Source organism: Otolemur garnettii, unplaced genomic scaffold (assembly GCF_000181295.1).
Source record: "Otolemur garnettii isolate 467f Iridium unplaced genomic scaffold, OtoGar3 scaffold00086, whole genome shotgun sequence".
Taxonomy (NCBI): domain Eukaryota; kingdom Metazoa; phylum Chordata; class Mammalia; order Primates; family Galagidae; genus Otolemur; species Otolemur garnettii.
Window position 1 is genome coordinate 5153507 of NW_003852481.1, and position 17727 is coordinate 5171233.

The 17727-nt window shown below is 46.0% G+C and overlaps 1 protein-coding gene across 1 annotated transcript in view; it reads left to right on the forward strand.

Moving 5' to 3' along the window:
* The window catches only part of TTC12 (tetratricopeptide repeat domain 12), a 56567-nt gene that overhangs the window by 31087 nt on the left and 7753 nt on the right, over positions 1 to 17727 (forward strand). Inside the window, exons 13-19 of the mRNA XM_023516057.1 lie at positions 5583 to 5751; positions 10832 to 10924; positions 11936 to 11996; positions 12705 to 12842; positions 13332 to 13430; positions 13870 to 13938; positions 16757 to 16858. Coding sequence (XP_023371825.1) covers positions 5583 to 5751; positions 10832 to 10924; positions 11936 to 11996; positions 12705 to 12842; positions 13332 to 13430; positions 13870 to 13938; positions 16757 to 16858 — 731 coding nt within the window. The remainder of the gene's footprint in view (positions 1 to 5582; positions 5752 to 10831; positions 10925 to 11935; positions 11997 to 12704; positions 12843 to 13331; positions 13431 to 13869; positions 13939 to 16756; positions 16859 to 17727) is intronic.

Genomic DNA, 17727 nt, shown 5'->3' on the forward strand with positions numbered 1-17727 from the left:
GGGCCAGCTAAAGACAATAATAACTGCAACAAAAAATAGCCAAGTGTTGTGGCAGGCACCTGTAGTCTCAGCTACTTGGGAGGCTGAGGCAAGAAAATTGCTTAAGCCCAAGAGTTTGAGGTTACTGTGAGCTGTGATGCCATGGCATTCTACAGAGGGCAACAGAGTGAGGCTCTGTCAAAAAAAAAAAAAAGGAAAGAAAGAAAGAGAAGAAAAGGGAGGGAAAGAAAGAAAAAGAAAAACAGAAAGAAAGCGCATCAAGAAACTCATGAACCATCTTATGGAATTGGAAAAAGAAGAACAATCTAATCCCAAACCCAACAGAAGAAAAGAAATAACCAAAATTAAATCAGAGATTAATGAAATTAAAAACAAAAGAATCATTCAGAAAATTAAACCAAAAAGTTGGTTTTTTCGGAAAAAATAAAATCGATAAATCTCTGTACAGATTAACTAGAAATAGAAAAGTAAAATCTCCAATAACCTCAATCAGAAATGATAAACAGAAAATAGCAACAGATGTCACAGAGATACAAGAGATCATTTCTGAGTACTCTCATCTCTGAGAAACTCTTACGCCTAGAAATTTGACAATGTGGAGGGACTGGATTAATACCTGGAATCACACCCTCTCCCTAGACTTAATCAAGAAGAAATGGGTCTCTTAAACAGAGATTAAAGAAACAATAAAAAAATCTCCCAGCCAATAAATGCCCTGGTCCAGATGGCTTCACACCAGAATTCTATTAAACTTTCAAAGAAGAGCTTATACCTATACTGCAGAAATTACTCCAAAAAAGTGAGAAGAAAAAAATCTCCAACATGTTCTGCAAAGCAAATACCACTCTGATACCAAAACCAGGAAAAGACCCAACTAAAAAGGAGAATTGCAGACCAATTTCGCTAATGAATATTGATGCAAAAATTCTCAACAAAATTCTAGCCACTAAATTATAGCTTATCATTTAAAAAGTCATACATCACAATCAAGTAGGTTTCATCCCAGGGATGCAAGACTGGTCTAACATATGCAAGTTCATAAATGTAATTCACCATATCAACAGAAGCAAAACCAAAAACCATATGATCCTCTCAATAGATGCACAAAAAACATTTGATAAAATCCAGCATTCTTTTCTAATTAGGACACTTAAGAATTTAGGCATAGGTGGCACTTTTCTGAATCTGATCAAAGCCATCTGTGACAACCCACAGTTAATATTATACTGAATGGAGTAAAACTAAAAGCTTTTCCACTTAGAACCAGAACCAGACAAGGTTGTCCTCTATCGCCACTACTATTCAACATAGTGCTGGAAGTTCTAGCCAATGCATTCAGGCAAGAAAAGGAAATGAAGGGCATCCAACTGGGGGTAGAGGAGGTTAAACACTCTCTCTTTGCTGATGATATGATCTTATACTTAGAGAATTCCAAAGACTGAACCTCAAGACTCCTAGAAGTGATCAAAAAATATAGCATTGTCTCTGGATAGAAAATCAATATCCACAAATCAGTAGCCTTTGTATATACCAATAACAGCCAAGATGAGAAGCTAATCAAAGACACAATTCCCTTCAAAGTACTTTAAAAAAAAAATTAAATACCTGGGAATATACCTAACAAAAGAGGTGAAGGACCTCTAAAAAGAAAATTATGAAACCCTAAGAAAAGAAGTAGCAGAGCATATTAACAAATGGAAAAACATACCATGCTCATGGCTGGGAAAAATCAGCATTATGAAAATGTCTATACTAACCAAAGCAATCTCCAGATTCAATTAAATCTCCATTAAAATACAATCATCACAACTCTCAAGATTTGGAAAAAATAATTCTTCATTTTGTATGGAATCAGAAGAAACCCCTTATAGCCAAGGCAATTCTTAGTAATAAAAGCAAACTCAGAAGTATCCTCCTATCAGACTTTTGGCTATACTACAAGGCCGTAGTGATGACAGCATCATGGTAGCGGCCCAAATAGAGACATAGACATTTGGAACTGAATAGAAAACCATGAGGTGAAACTAACATCTTATAGCCACATGATCTTTGATGAACCAGACAAGAGCATACACTGGGGAAGAGAAACCCTATTCAATAAATGATGTTGGGAGAAGTGGATAACCACATGTAAAAGACTGCAACTGGACCTACACCTCTCACCACTTGCTAAAATTGATTCAAGGTAGACAAGAGGTTTAAATCTGAGGCATGAAACAATAAAAATCCTTGAAGAAAGTGTGGGGGGAAACACTTGAAGATTCTATGAAGATTTCTATGGCATTTGTGACAACAACAAAAATAAATGGGACTTAATTAAACTGAAAAGCTTCTGTACAGCTAAGGACACAACAACCAAAGCAAAGAGACAACCTTGAGAATGAGAAAAGATATTTGCATATTATGAATCGGACAAAAGCTTGATGACTAGAATCTATAGAGAACTCAATCAACAAAAAATGACCGAACAATCCCATATATCACTGGGCAAGAGACATGAATAGAACCTTCTCTAAAGAAGACAGACAAGTGGCTAACAAAAATATGAAGAAATGCTCGTTATCTCTAATCATCAGAGAAAGGCAAATCAAAACCACCCTGAGATATCACTGAACCCCAGTGAGAATGGCCCACATCACAAACTCGCAAAGCTGCAGATACTGGTGTGGATGCGGAGAGAAGGGAACACTTTTACATTGCTGATGAGACTGCAAACAACTATAACCTTTTCAGAAGAAGTGTGGAGAATCCTCAAAGAACTGAAATTAGACCTCCCATTTGATCCTGCAATCCTGTCACTAGGCATCTACCCAGAAGAAAAAAAATTCTTTTATTATAAGGACATTTGCACTAGCCTGTTTATTGCAGCTCAGTTTACAATTGCAGAAATATGGAAACAGCCTAAATGCCCACCAACCCAGAAATGAATTAACAAGCTGGTATATGTATACCATGGAATACTATTCAGCCACTAATGGAGACTTTACATCTTTTGTATTGACCTGGATGGAGTTGAAACACATTCTTCCTAGTAAAGCATCACAAGAATGAAGAAGCAAGAATCCAGTGCACTCAACTCTATTCTAATAGGAAGGCAGTAGATGAGCTAATAAAATGGGGGTAAGGGAATGAGAGGGAGGGGAGGGGAGGAAAGGGAAGGGGGGGGGATGGGAGGTTACCTCTTGGGGGTGGGACACAATTATAAGAGGAACTTTTTCTAACAAATGCAATCAGTGTAATCTAATTCTTTGTACCCTCAATGAATCCCAAACAATTAAAAAAAAAAAAACTAGAAAATCAGGAGGCCTGTTTCCTGAAGAGAATTAAAGGGAATTATGCCCAGAGTAATATCTTCAACCCGGTACCTTGCTACTCTGTAGATGATCCTGCACTGGCTGAGGCAGTGTTTCTGTAGATTTCCCTCCAGGAGGATGAGGAAGGACATCTTGGTAACAGCATGTGTACTCAGTGTGACTCCGTCATAACAACCATCTAGTTTGGTTTCTCTGAACCTTGAAGTTACCTTTTCTTTTGACATCAGAAAAATATTGTCCGACACAACCTGTGGTGAAAATTCTGTATCTCAGATCAATTAAATCTTGATATATCTAACTCAATAAATACAAAGCAGTTTTTTAAAAGGGCAATGGAATACTTAGAAGGAAGGACACGGAGATATGTCGATGATTTATTATTTAGTGGGGAAGAAACCAATTACAGGGTGGAATGTATAATATTGTTATTATTTACACAAGGTTTGGACAATAACTGCTTTGGGAAATGGGCTTACCTGGAGAGGGTACTAGAGAAGGGACCTTTTGTTTTCAGCTTTATGTTACTTCTGTGCTTTTAAATTTATTTCAAGCTGCTTTTCCACTATAATAAGCACACACACACACAAACTTGACAAATCAACAAAAACCTTTCCATTTCAGAAATCAGTTGATCTTGTCTCACACGGAAAGGAGTAATCACAGGTGAAGTGTAAGACTGAGATATGATGCTCACAGTGCAAACATGGTTTGATATGTGGGTTACGCATCAGATCCTGCAGTCCTGTTACCCCGGCTCTGTTAGAGCTAAAAGAGCCGTGGTGTGTCTTGTACTTGACAAATGTGGGCTGTGTGCAAAAGGGTAGTTAGCACAGAAGGGGCAAAAGCCCAGGGCAGAGAGCCCCAGGTGATGGGCCCATCGTGAGATCCAGTCCGCTCTGCTCTGTGTCACAGCTTAGCCTCCTGCTGTAGCCTCTATCATGCCTGCTCTCACGGAAATTGATGTGCATGGTCAGCAAACAAAGGCGAGAGGCAAATCCATGGCCACCACACTGGAAACAGCGGGCAGTCTAGCAAGGAGGGCATGCTTTTTAGTTCATGCTGTCATGTGATATCCTGGTTTCTTGAAAAGAACTCAGGGTTACTCTGCCATTCTATAAAGACTGATGGTCTAAAGGTATTCCACAATTGGCTTGATGCCCATAGCACGGTGGTTATGGCGCCAGCCACATACATCGAAGCTGGTAGGTTTAAATCTGGCGCAGGCCAGGTAAACAACAATGACAACTGCAACAACAAAAATAGCTGGGCATTGTGGTGGGCACCTGTAGTCCCAGCTACTTGGGAGGCTGAGGCAAGAGAATCACTTAAGCCCAAGAGTTTGAAGTTGCTGTGAGTTGTGACACCAGGGCACTCTACCAAGGGTGACATAGTGAGACTATCTCAAAAAAAAAAAAAAAAAAAAAGAAAAGAAAAAAGATATTCCACAATTAAGCAGATTTCTTTCCCTTTGCTCACATTTCCAGATGCCACATAACAAGTAGCCTTTTTTTTTTTTAGAGACAGAGTCTCACTTTATCACGCTCGATAGAGTGCCGTGGGCAGCGTCACACAGCTCACAGCAACCTCCAACTCCTGGGCTTAGGTAATTCTCTTGCCTCAGCCTCCAGAGTAGCTGAGACTACAGGCACTTGCCATAACACCCAGCTATTAAAAGGCTTACTTTTTTTTTTGGCCAGGGCTGGGTTTGAACCCGCCACCTCCAGCATACAGGGCCAGTGCCCTACTCTTTTGAGCCACAGGCGCCACCCCCAAGAAGCCTTTTGACAGTAACAATGACCTAGCTGATTTGTATGTGCTGGACCCTGTCCAGCATGATCATGCATTAGCATTTAATCCTCATAACATCTCTCTAGAGAGAGGTTGTCATCCTCATATTACTTTCGAGGAAATTGATCCTGATGAGGTGGATTGGAGTTAATAATTGGCTAAGGTCAACTCTCCGGTTCATTCATACCCAGCAGTCTGGTTCCAGAGTCTTAACACACTCAGTGCTATGTGAGTTGCATTTAACTTATGCTAGTTTTGAGCCAGGACCTCATGAATCATATATAAGTCACATCTCTCTTGACCTAGTAAAACACTGTGGCCCCAAGGAAAAGCTTTTTTTCTAGTGTGGCAGTCAGTGTGTTAAATGTCGTTATCCTTCCTCTCACATGACTTGGCAAGACTTGGGTTTCTCATTGGAATGTAAAGGAGACAGAACTGGTTTAATTGCATAGCAGAGCACATGACGCCTGTGTGTTGCAGAGGAAAACCAGCGTGTGCTTGTGACGCACCCTGACAGGGCTAGGCTGCTGCCTGCCCTCTTGGCCTGCAGAGTCCCAGCCATCGAGCAACAGAGCCTGGCCCTGCTGCTACAGCTGGCCCAGACCGAGGATGGACGGAGCCTGATCATTGGCCACCTTGACCTGACTGGGTAAGGCCCTCTTCCTTGTGGCATGGCAGGGGATCACCTGACAAGTTCAGCCTTGCCTGTATCCCCCCTCCTTGTCTTTGGTGTGAGTTGATGAAGAATCAGTGACAGAGGAGCCTTTGACAGGAGCACTCCTTCATGAGGACCTCTAGCACAGTCTCCTGTCTACAGTCGCTATCATGGACAGCCTCATTGCTCGTGGGCAGCTGGCTGGTTTCTGCCCTACAACCACTGTAGGGGGAATGTGGCAGCCCTTCCATGGCCAGGCCTGGAGCCCATCCTGCAGATGCTAGCTTGCTCCTGCCCTCTCGGCCCTAGTCCTGCCCTACCTGTCCCGGGCCTGCCTTCTCTTCTTTCATGCCTGTCTCATTCTGCATGTCTTAAAACTCTTTCTCAGACAAGGTAGAACACAATAAAGCTTCTCAGATGCTGTTACATAGAAGTCTTTCGGAAGCTTAAGGCTGTAGGAATAGACTATGCCTCTCTTCCAATGGGTCTTCCTAAAAAGATGACCCAACCACAGTGATTCTGCCTGTTGCTTCATAGTTTATTCATTTTTATTTATTATTTTGTTTCCTTGTTTTATTATTTATTTTTATTTCATTACTTTTTCAATTGATTTACCTTCAGATTATCAGTCTGAATATGTGAAATTGCCACATTTTAGAGCACAAATGTTGCATGTGAGCCATTTCATGGGGTTCAACCTAATAGAAATAGCGGCAGTTATCATAGCCTGCTCTGTGGATGTTGCATCCATCATCTGAAAGCAGGAGTCAGCCTTCTGATTTTTTTTCACTGTTATCTTGTTTTATCTGCCCTCATCCTACAAAGTAGGCAAGGTGAACATCATTGCCCTGTTTCCCAGATGTGGCAGGAAAATCTGCAGCAAGGAGCCAAGGAAAGCTCACCCAGCGGGCTCCCAGGTCCCCTTCCTGGGGCCTGGCTCCTACCCTGTGGTCTCAGTCTGCTGCCCTGTCAGACCCGTCCTGGACCCAGCCGAGCCCTCTGCACCGCCCCATTGCTGAGGAGGCCCCCTGTGTGCTGAGGACAGGGTGGCTAACCGGCCCTGGCCAGGGCTCTCTTCCTGCCAACCCACCAACGTCCCTGGCAGCCCCCGGACTCAGCCCACACAGGCAGGTGGTTGGAATTCTCCACAAGTACATTTTACATTTCAGATAACTCTGCAGTCATTTCCTCAATACCTCCTTCATGTTGTTTTTTAATTTGGTTTTGTCTTTTTGAGTAAATGTAGCTATAACTATCATAAGCTTTCCCCACGCAAGCTATCTTTGAATTACTTGAGTTTCAAGGTGAATTTCCACGGTGCCTTTGAGAGTGGCGACTGCGATCCCCTGGTGCAGTCCTCCTGCCTGCTCTCTGCAGACAGGGGCTGCGGCCGACAGCCTGTGTGCCCACTGGCCTCGGTAATGCCTCTCTCTAGTTACACTGGAAGGAGTGGGCTTCTCTGCGAGGGAGTGAGGTGGTCAGGAGCAGGACAGGGCTGCACTCAGTCCACCACTGTCACACAGACACATATGCCACACTCCTCCCAAAATGTGTTTCCTCATAGCAGAGGTGGCAGGGATGAACGCGTGCTGGCAGGAACCAGCCAGGGGCCAGCATCACTTTGTACAAAGTGCTGGCTTTCTGGAGTCAAGCAGTCCTGAGCTCAAATCCTTCACATGTCTCTTTCTGCTCATGTGACCCCGGAAAGTGACTTAGTGTTGATGGACTCCAGGACCGTGTCTGCAGTTACAGCTTATGTTGACACTCAAAGGGGGCGATGCATCCATGTCAGTTAAAAATTTTTTTCTGCTGCACTGTACAGGATACTTGAGCAAAAGGAGCTTAGGCCAAATAGAGCCTATCTTGTTTTCCTCACATTAAGACTAAAAATAGCAACTGTTGGTGCAGTGGCTTTAATACCTCAAGGTCAAAGTCTCTGTCCTGGCCTTGACCTTTCCCTCGTGGTCACACCTTCCCCCTTGCCGCAACGCCAAGCTTCACATGCCTCTTTTAAAAAGGTTAATACCAGCTGGATTTGTCCCTTTTATTCAGAAAAGCTACTGCTTATTTCTTTGTGAACAGAATTGTTATTGGTCCAATTCTGGCAGGAAAAATGGCCCCAGCTTCTGGGCTGTGCAGAATAAGAGAGTGCGGAGTATCTGCAGAGTTAGCCACAAACAGTGTCCGCCACATTGGAAAAGAAAGCCCCTGGGGCAGCACCTGTGGCTCAGAGGAGTAGGGTGCGCCCCATATACCGGAGATGGTGGGTTCAAACCTGGCCCCGGCCAAAAAAAGAAAAGAAAAGAAAAGAAAGCCCCTGGTATCACTTAAACAGAAGTGACAGTGTATTTATTGTTACATGAGAGCTTTTTCTGACCTGTAGTCCACCTACAGGGACAGCTGCTGTAAGCAGAACAGAAAATTTGACCGCATAGAGGAGGGATCAAAACACGTAGAAAGGGCCACACTGTCCTCTAGGTTGCGGTCCATTTAGGATGTGCGTCTTGTCACATGGTGAGGGAGCCTGGTTGCTCAGGTCTCCTAGAACAAAACCGAGATGATCTTAAACTGTTGTCTCATCTGGGCTACTCAGGTTCACTACCGTTCATTTTTAAAACCAAAGAAGACAGATTTAATTGATTAGTTTAGGTCTAAACTAAATGTAAAACCAGTTTCTGAAAGCAGGAATGCTGGAACGCGCCCCCCAGGAAGTTGGGGACTTGGAGAAGCCTGGAGTTCCCCCGACCTTAGAAATGATCTAGGTGTGATCCAGCCCAGCCCCAGGACACAGGCGGCCTCAGGCTCTCCTAGTGCGCTCTGCGGTGGTGCCTCTGGGGGATGCTCAGCGTTTTCTTTATTTTTGTCTTCATTTGATTTGCAGCGGACGCTAAAAGCCATAATAGACTGGGGTCTTTCGCCAGCTAGTGAGGGGATGTGGATCTCACCTCCCAGCGCAGTTCATTCCATTCTGGGATAGTTCTCCTCATCGGTATAAATTATCTGTTTACACTGAACACAAACTGCCATACCATTCCACACAATCCTGAAGGCATCCCCTCCCCCTCTTTTCCTCCTGGTTCCCTCAATCGTTCCTGGGGTGGTTTGGCTTCCGGAGCATCCCTAAAACACACTGCTAAATAGATCCAGTACGTGGAGGCAGGTGTCTGGAGTCCACACTCCCCCACAGGCAGTCCTGCGGGCTCTGCTCCGTCTCCCGCTTGCTGCCTGTGGCGACTGGTCCTGTCCATCACTGTCCTTCTTGAACTGTCTGTGCCTGGCAGAGCTTCATCCTTCCTGACCTTCCTCCTACCTCCTGGCTTTTTTCCTTGGTTTCCTTAACAAGCCCCCCTATGCTGTCTCCCTTACAAGGCAGGGACCCCAGGACCCTACTCTTGTTCCTCTTCTCTTCCCTGGCATTCGTCAAGAGACAGAGAGTCTGTGCCCCCCTCTCTCGAGAGCTAGATGAAAACACCCTTCTGCCACTGGACATCTCCATCTTGACATCCACAGGCATCATCACATAATAAATCAAAATGCAGAACTTCAAAACCAGTCCCTCTGCCTTGATGTCCTGTCATCATGGATGGCGTCTCCACCCTTGTAGTTGCTGAGCTGGGATCCTGGAAGCCGCCTGGCTCACTCCCTCCCCTGGTCCTTCCCACAGGCTTCCTCCCTAGCATCTCCTGGACCCTTCCCTTCTGGTTCCCCTCACCCATCTCTAGTCATTTCTTCTAGATTCCTCTCTTAGACTGCACCTCTTACTGCAGCTCCACTATGTGGCCCCTCATCCAGGTTGTCTGGACAGCTGCAGCTCCCCCTGTTGGAGACCCGTCTCCTGTGCTGCCCACCCAGTGCAGCCCCCACCGTAATGCCAAAGCGAGTTTTCTGAAATGCACTTCCTACTTAAAATACTGAAATGATTCCATTGCTTGTAAGATTAGTTCTCCAACTACTGAGAAATCTCGTGTCTAGGACACAAGTGGGGACTTTGGTAAAATCCATCCTCCTAGAGCCTCCTCCCACTCAGAGACAGAGAGAGGCACAGGAACCAGGACCTCCCTGACATCTAAGCAAGTCATATTCCAATGAGGACATTACCTCATTTCATCCATGTGGCCCCAGAACCTTTCCCGTGACTGGTACCGTCAGTGCTCGTGTAGCATTATTAATTGAATGAATGAATGGCTAACACTGTGCTTTTAAGGGATGCTGGAATGTCAGCCCTACTCAAGGCTTCTTATCCTCTATCCCCCACACCCACAACCAGGTAGGCACTGCGGCCCGCTATCTGCCTCTGATTTATCACCTGTCATAGTTTATCTTCGATATTTACTTACACGTGTGCCACCGTAGACCGGGGCTTGGTACTGAGCACAGTTCTTAGCATGTAGACACTCAGTACGAGTCTGCTGCACGAACAAATTACTTCCCTTCTCCCAGTGCCAGTAAGTCCATTAGCTTTCGGGTGTCTGCACCAATAAGTTTGCTCATATTATATTTGTAATTATCCAAAACCCCTTAAATCTTCTTCATACAAACCAGTCGTAAATCAGATTTTCCAATTCTGTTACTTACACAGAATTTCCAGCTCTAAGTGGAGGACTTCGAGTTTAAACCCTATTAAATTTCATCTAATATATTCAGCAGGCTGTCAAAATCTTGTTAAATCTTTATTCCATCACCCACCTTATTAGGGGGCCCTCCCACTTCAGTCATCAGCAGATTAGTAAGCACGCCATTTAGATGTCATCTAAGTTAATGAACTTGCCTGAGCCAGAGTCACACGGCAGAGGCACAGAGACTCCTTCCAAGCTGCTGTCTAATAATCAATAGGGTTTGGTTAAAGGCATTCAACCCCCTGGGGATTCCCATTAAGTGGGGGAGCTGACCCTGTAGGGGAATGTCTGTCCCTGGGTGGGCGAGGAGTTGGGTTTCCTAGCAGGGCACGGCGAGGCTACCCTCTCCACCTGTTTCCCAGGATACCAATTCCTTCCTGGCTTCCCGGCAAGGTCACCTTGCTGGGGAGTTACCCCTTGCAGAATAGCCCACTCTGAGGTTTCTGTGGTTTTTGCAGGTTGTTGGGAGCCCTGCTATCATTTCTTGATTTCTCGGATAAGAGGGCCAATACCGCCATGGCACTGCTCACAGACTTGGCTCTGGAAAAAAGGTAACTTTTTATTGCCAAAAATTGACATTTCTTCCTCAACCTCTGTTGAACCCTCTGATCTGTAAAGATGTGCAGTATATAGGGAGGCCAGGCCAGGGCTCTGACTGAGCATCACAAGATTCACTGAGGAGGAGTCTGATGCTTTCAGGGCACTGTGGCCACCACTCTCCCATTCTAGCCACTTTGGGGAGAGGCTGACGCAGGCCTCCCAGGTCTGCGGGCCGTAGCATTGTTAAAACAGTGCCTCTCACCAGGAGTGAGCCTGCTATGTCTTGGGAAGCTTCTCCAAATTAGTGCCTGGCCAATCTGTGCTGAGTGAGTGTGTAAGCAAGTGAGAGTGAACAGTACAGGGCAGCCCCTCCTGGGTTGCCGGTGACATTACCAGAAATGACCTCCTTTCACCCTCCTTTCATATTATTTTGTTTGTTTTTGTCTTAGCTGCCGAGCATGAGGGTAAAATTCTTCAAGGTTGGGTATTTTTTTTTGCAGAGCTATTTTTTAAATTCCTCACAAACTAATGATCGTGTGATGAGGGAAGTACTTGTGCTCACAGACAGCCCAGCCAGCTGGCAGGGCCGGAGGTGTGGACTGGCTGCTCTGGCAGGTGGAGATGTGCACACGTCTGGGCCCTCCTCGTGTCTGTGATGGGTAAACATACTGGCAGCATTTGTGCCATCTGCGTGGTGCACGCGCAGCATATAGACTCAGAGCAAGGGGAGTGGGGGCGGGCGCTAAGTCAGCTTGGCAGACGCCTAGAAACTCCAGCAACTATTTTCTCTGCTCTCTGAGATATGTTGTTTAATATCAAAGGCAGTTCTCCAGAATTAGAGAAATGAAAGCCACGTTGCACACCCAGTAACTTTCTTTCCTTTTCTTTTTTTGGTTCACACTGAGTTGTCCCTATGTGCTGTAAATGACAGGGGCCCAGAGTGTGTAACTCTCTGCTATGGCTGTGTATTTATGTAACAGTTTGTGCACCGCAGAAATAAACCCAAGCTGTTTTCTCAACAGATTCCAAGCCTGGTTCCAGGCCAGCCTTCCGGATATTCTCCCTGAACTCACAGGCGTGCTGGTGAGCAAACCCTCGTTTTTACCCTCTGTGACAGACACTCTCAGAAGCCTGAGAAGAGCTGTTTAAACACAATTTATAGCCCAGAACAACTGTGGCTTCAGGTTGATTAATGATTTATTCACAGCTGGAATTTACACAATTCTCAGTTATTAAAACAAGTGCCATCGGGACAGGTGGAGATGGCATGTGGATGGGGCTGGTCACAGGGGAAGAAAGGCTGGATGTGGGCTGCATCTTAGGTGAAGGCGGAGAGAGTTTGTCAGTCTCCATCAGTCCCCCTGCCGACACTAAGTCCTGTCATCAGACCGTGTGCAACTGTGTCCCCTGAATGGAAGTCACTCTGTCAGCAGGAGAGGAACAGCAGTTTGAGCTGAGAAGGCAGAGAATAGTAAAGGGATCCTCCTTGGAGAATGTGTTGGTTGGGACCCATCCTTGGTGAGCCATAGAAGTTTCAGGGCCCCTTCACATAACCACACCCCAGGATGTCACAGTTGTGGAGCAGAAGCTCTGAGAGAGACAGGGACTTGCCAGGGCCTGCCCCTCTGTGTGCCTCCATCCTGTTGCCAGTGTGACCCAACTGATGACCCTGTCAAGACAGTAAGCTGTCTGTTTCCCGGGCCTTTTGGTGAGTGAGGAGCACGGCTCCAGCTTACCATAGCATCGCTTGCCTACTCTCTAAGGAGTCACATTCTCCTGATCCACTTTTAGAAGAGAGATCCCAAGGTAACCAACCTGTCAGCTCTTTGCCAGTGTGTGGCCGTCATGGGAAACCTCAGCCCTGAGCCTGCCACCCGAGCAGCCATGTCAGCCTGTGAAGACTTCGGGGATGCCTGCCTGGACCTCCTGGTGTGTTAGCTTTTCTATTCAAACTTGGTCCTTTTTCCTATTGGGGGAGTTGGCTGCTTCTTAATAGTCTGGCTTTTCCAAAACTTCTGTTTCCAAGGGTACTGGGGCCAGCGGCTTATCCCTTCTGTAACCATGGGTTTTATGGCCTGCTGGCTTTTAAAAACCTTCCAGATCAAGTCTCATTCATCCAGAGGAGATTGGAAGGATTTTCTAGTGGAAGTGACTTAGTCACCCATTTCAGCAGCTCACTCTGCATTTTAAACTCGGGGCCAGGCCAAGCCACAGTCCCATGTTAGAGGTACCAGAGATTTCTCCCAAGTCTCCTAGACTGACACTCATGGACCTGTTCTCTGATCTGCTGCCATCGCTTAGGCTCATGACACTGGCAGTGTAGGGAGTGTGGAGGGGACCCCAGGACTTTTTTTCCAGGGAAGACAGGAGCATGAAGAGCAGCAGGGCATTACTGATCACCTTGCTTTGTTTCCCAAGGCCAGGTGTGAAGAGGATATGGACCTGTTCAGAGAGGTCATCTACAGCCTCCTGGGACTCATGATGAACTTGTGTCTGCAGGCCCCCTTTTTCTCTGAGGTTCGGCATTCTGGTCTCCCTTCCTGCAGCCCTGGGCAACCTGGACATGCTCAGTTGGGTAGAATGTTCTCATGTTTACAGAGACAAGAAGCACATGGACTCAACAAAGACAGTTGGGGTGGGGTGGGGCGCTGTGTCCTTCTGCTCTGCTGAGGGGCAGATGAGTCACTTGGTCAGGTATTCATTCAGAAAACTGTCCAGGGTGTGCTGAGCCGAGTGCTGGCTGCTATGTTCACAGAGTCAAATTAGATGTGGCCCTGCTGTCAAGGTCTCGCCCTGGACTTAGGGGAGACAGACAGGGAAGGAAGTCAGAGCAATGACAGGTGTTGGAGGGAGATCTGGACAGGGTGTGGTGGGTGGAGAGGAGGGAGTGGTGCTCGGAAGGACTTCCATAGGGACTCAGAATGTCGGGAAATTCTCCCCTCGCCTCGCACTGTAGGACTGGGCTCTGGTGGCGAGCAGAAGGTGCATGTTTCTCCTGCACAGCCGGGATGGAGGACTCCTGACGGTAGGTTCCTCCCGGGCAAATCCAGGAACAGCTTCCATTGCTCTTTGGTTTTGTTTTAACATCAGTGGGTCTTAATCTTTTTGAAGTTGCCAGTTTTTGAGAATCTGCTGACTCTCCGAGTTATGGTGTGAACATACCACTCAGAACGATGCTCACAGGCGCACAGATACCAACTCCTGCCCAGTTTCAAGGATTTGGTGACCTCCCACAGTACAAGAGGTCCATCTGTGGAGCCCCTAGAATCTAGGAACGCAACCTAAGGATCCCTTTTCTTTATGGTCTGGAATTTCACTAGCTTAGGCAATGTAATCTACCTGATTTTTCCTATTTCAAGGTATCCTGTGCAAATTGGACAGATCAAGTGTCCAGTTTATTTATAATCCCTTTTTTCCACAGTCACAAAAGCCAGTGATCTTAGAGGTTGTTTATGCATAATGGTTTTAGCCCCGTTTTTAGATATTTGCTGGAATGGCTTTCTTAATTCTGTTTTTGGCATTTGGATAAGAAAACAGGCAAGCCTGTGGTTAGCACGGTGCATCAGGAGAACACTCGTGTGATTCAGGAGGCTGTTTGCCATCATCTTAGGTTGTATTCCTCACTCACATCAGCAATCAGCCCTGTATTCCTCCCTGTATTTTTCAGGGAGAAACAACCAGGGTCACATCTGGGAAACCAGGACCTCCAAGATTGCACACTAGGGACTGGCTAGGGACAGTGTTTTAAAAAGTAGCTCCAACATACCCTGTTTGGGGCTAGCACTCTCATAACTTCCCCAGAGTCAATTCAGACATTACAGGGCAAAGGTTTTCTTTCTTTTTTTTTTTTTTGAGACAGAGCCTCAAGCTATCCCCTTGGGTAGCGTGCTGTGGCTTCACAGCTCACAGAAACCTCTAACTCCTGGGCTCAAGCGAGTCCCCTGCCTCAGCCTCCCAAGTAGCTGGGACTACAGGCACCCGCTACAATGCCTGGCTATTTTTTGGTTGCAGCCATCATTGTTGTTTGGCGGGTCCGGGCTGGATTCAAACCCGCCACCTTAGGTGTATGTGGCTGGCACCTTAGCCACTTGAGCCACAGGCGCTGAGCCAGGGCAAAGGTTTTCAATCTGGACTCCATGAATGTATTACTGGATCCTCGGCAGTTGGGTAAACAATTCTGGGTGTGTTTGTGTTTCCATGAGAGGGGTGTCCTTGCTTTCGTCAGATCCTCAAAAGAGGGCCAGGACCCCAAAGTGGTAAGCAACGCTGTTCTTGGGCACTTAGAGCTTTTCTCCATGGTCTAGACCTAAAAGCTGGTCTGTACTCTACCCTGGCTAAACCTTCAAACGATCTCTACAGCCAGATTTTCCCAGGACTCTGTGTGTGCTGCACAGCTGAGGGCTTCTCAGCTTGCTAAACAGGAAAACAGCTTCAGCACAGGAATCTATCTGAAAAGGGATCTATAGTGTCAGCTATAGCAAAAGTCTAGAATCTTTAGGAGGATTAGAGAAACAAGATTGATAATATGGTAATACACAGGTTTATCCCTTCCTCTGGAGACCTCATTAAAATGAGATTAAAGGCTTTGGAGGAAAAAAAAGTAGAGACACACCGACACAGTGAACAGGCTGGAGGTTACCAGTGGATAAATAATTTTAGCCAATTTCTAGAAGATGGAGAACAGCTGCAAGAGGTGTAATTAGTGAGTCAGGGCTGAGGAAACCTTCATGAGGGGAACACAGCTGGGTGATAGCAGAGTTGCTTTACAATACCCGGGAGAGGATCAAGATTTCAAAACACCAGGTACAACAGATAGCAGAAGTGGGGCGCTGGACTTGTGTTTGGCTGGTAGGCATCTATTCCTCAGGCATGAAACCAGAGCGTTGTTTTCTCTAAAGAATTGAAAAACTGGAGAAGAGATTTTTCTTTCTAGTATTTGGGTGAGCCACTCCCCACAAATACAGCACTCCCAAATATATTTTTATCACTTTTTTTCTTAAATGTGATTGAGCAGCTCAAGGAAAGCCATACATGTTAATTTAAAAAAACCCAAAGAAATAGAGACAATATAGAAAACAGAAGGAAAAAATAATGACTATCATTCGTATGCTGAAAAAGACTGGAGATAGTTATATGCATAAAACCGTACCGGCTTGGTACTAAAAAAACAAAAGAGATGAACAACTACACGCCCATGAGAGAGAAAAGCGCATTTAAACTCAAGAAGGGGGAAGGGGTGGGCTGAGCTCTCACCTTTTAGATTTAATACAGGGGTATATGGCCCACCTCCTGGGTGAAGGTCTCAAATGCCACTTGGACTTCACCTATCAAATGCAAACAAGGTAACCTAATGCGTATACCCTTATATTAATCTGAAATTTAAAAAAATAAAAAGGAATTAGAACTGGGGAATAAAGTTAATGCGATTTCTCAGAAAGTAGAACAAAAAGACAGAAATTCAAAAAAAGAAAGATACATGACAGCAAAAAAAAAAAAAAAATCGCAGATCAATCCAGGAAGTTGAACATCTAACCAGTGCCCTGCTGATAATCAGAGCTCAGGGAGGAATCTCAGAAGACTTTCTTTCCCCGAATTGGACTTGTCGGTTCTGTATAGAGCTATTAGGGACTGTTGAGTGCCAAGACGCAGTATTTATAGCCCTTTGACAGTTTTAAAGAATAGTGCTTTCAATTTATTACTTGGCCATTTTTTAAAAAATCAGCATGAATAATTTCTTCCAGTACTAATGATTTCCTTTGCCTCACCAAACTCCTTGTTAAGTTTTAAAGGTTGTCAGCATTTCTGAAAAGGACATTTAGTCATCCTTTTTCTGCTTTACTCAGAGAGCTGCTGGTGTTCTGAGCAGGACCCTTTCTTCCTCTCTGAGAATCATCGAGGAGGCCCAAGCAGCAGGAGTAGTGAAGAAGATGATTAAATTCCTGAAGGTAAGCTAATTTTACCACTCACAACCCCTTCATTTCCAGGAGTCTCCTATTCAAGGAATAGAATGAAGGTGTTGGTTTTTTTGTTTGGGGGGAGGGGGGTTTAGTTTTTGGTTTGTTTTTAGTTAACTTGCCACTATTTCACCTCTGCTAGATTTTTAAATTTCTTTGCTAGAGAGTCTCTTCTCCCTTTCCACCCAGACACTATTCTGAACATCAAAGATTATTGAATAAATAAGTAAATTGTTCATTAGATGCCTCTATAAAAACTGCTTTCCCTTCAAGTCTGACTTTAAAACATATGACCTCCTTGAAACAGATGCTCTGAGTGGCTCTGCGCTAAGTTGCTCAGGCGCATCCTCTGGGTGGCTCTGAGCTAGGCTGCTCAGGCGCGTGCTCTGGGTGGCTCTGAGCTCGGTCGCTCAGGCCCGCGCTCTGGGTGGCTCTGTGCTCGGTCGCTCAGGCGCGTGCTCTGGGTGGCTCTGTGCTCAGTCGCTCAGGCCCGTGCTCCTGGTGGCTCTGTGCTTGGTCCCTCAGGCCCGCGCTCTGGGTGGCTCTGTGCTCAGTTGCTCAGGTGCGTGCTCTGGGTGGCTCTGTGCTCAGTCGCTCAGGCGCGTGCTCCGGGTGGCTCTGTGCTTGGTCGCTCAGGCCCGTGCTCCGGGTGGCTCTGTGCTCGTTCGCTCAGGTGCATGCTCTGGGTGGCTCTGTGCTTGGTCGCTCAGGCCCGGGCTCCTGGTGGCTCTGTGCTCAGTCGCTCAGGCGCGTGCTCCAGGTGGCTCTGTGCTCAGTCGCTCAGGCACGTGCTCTGGGTGGCTCTGTGCTAGGCTGCTCAGGCGCGTGCTCCGGGTGGCTCTGTGCTAGGCTGCTCAGGC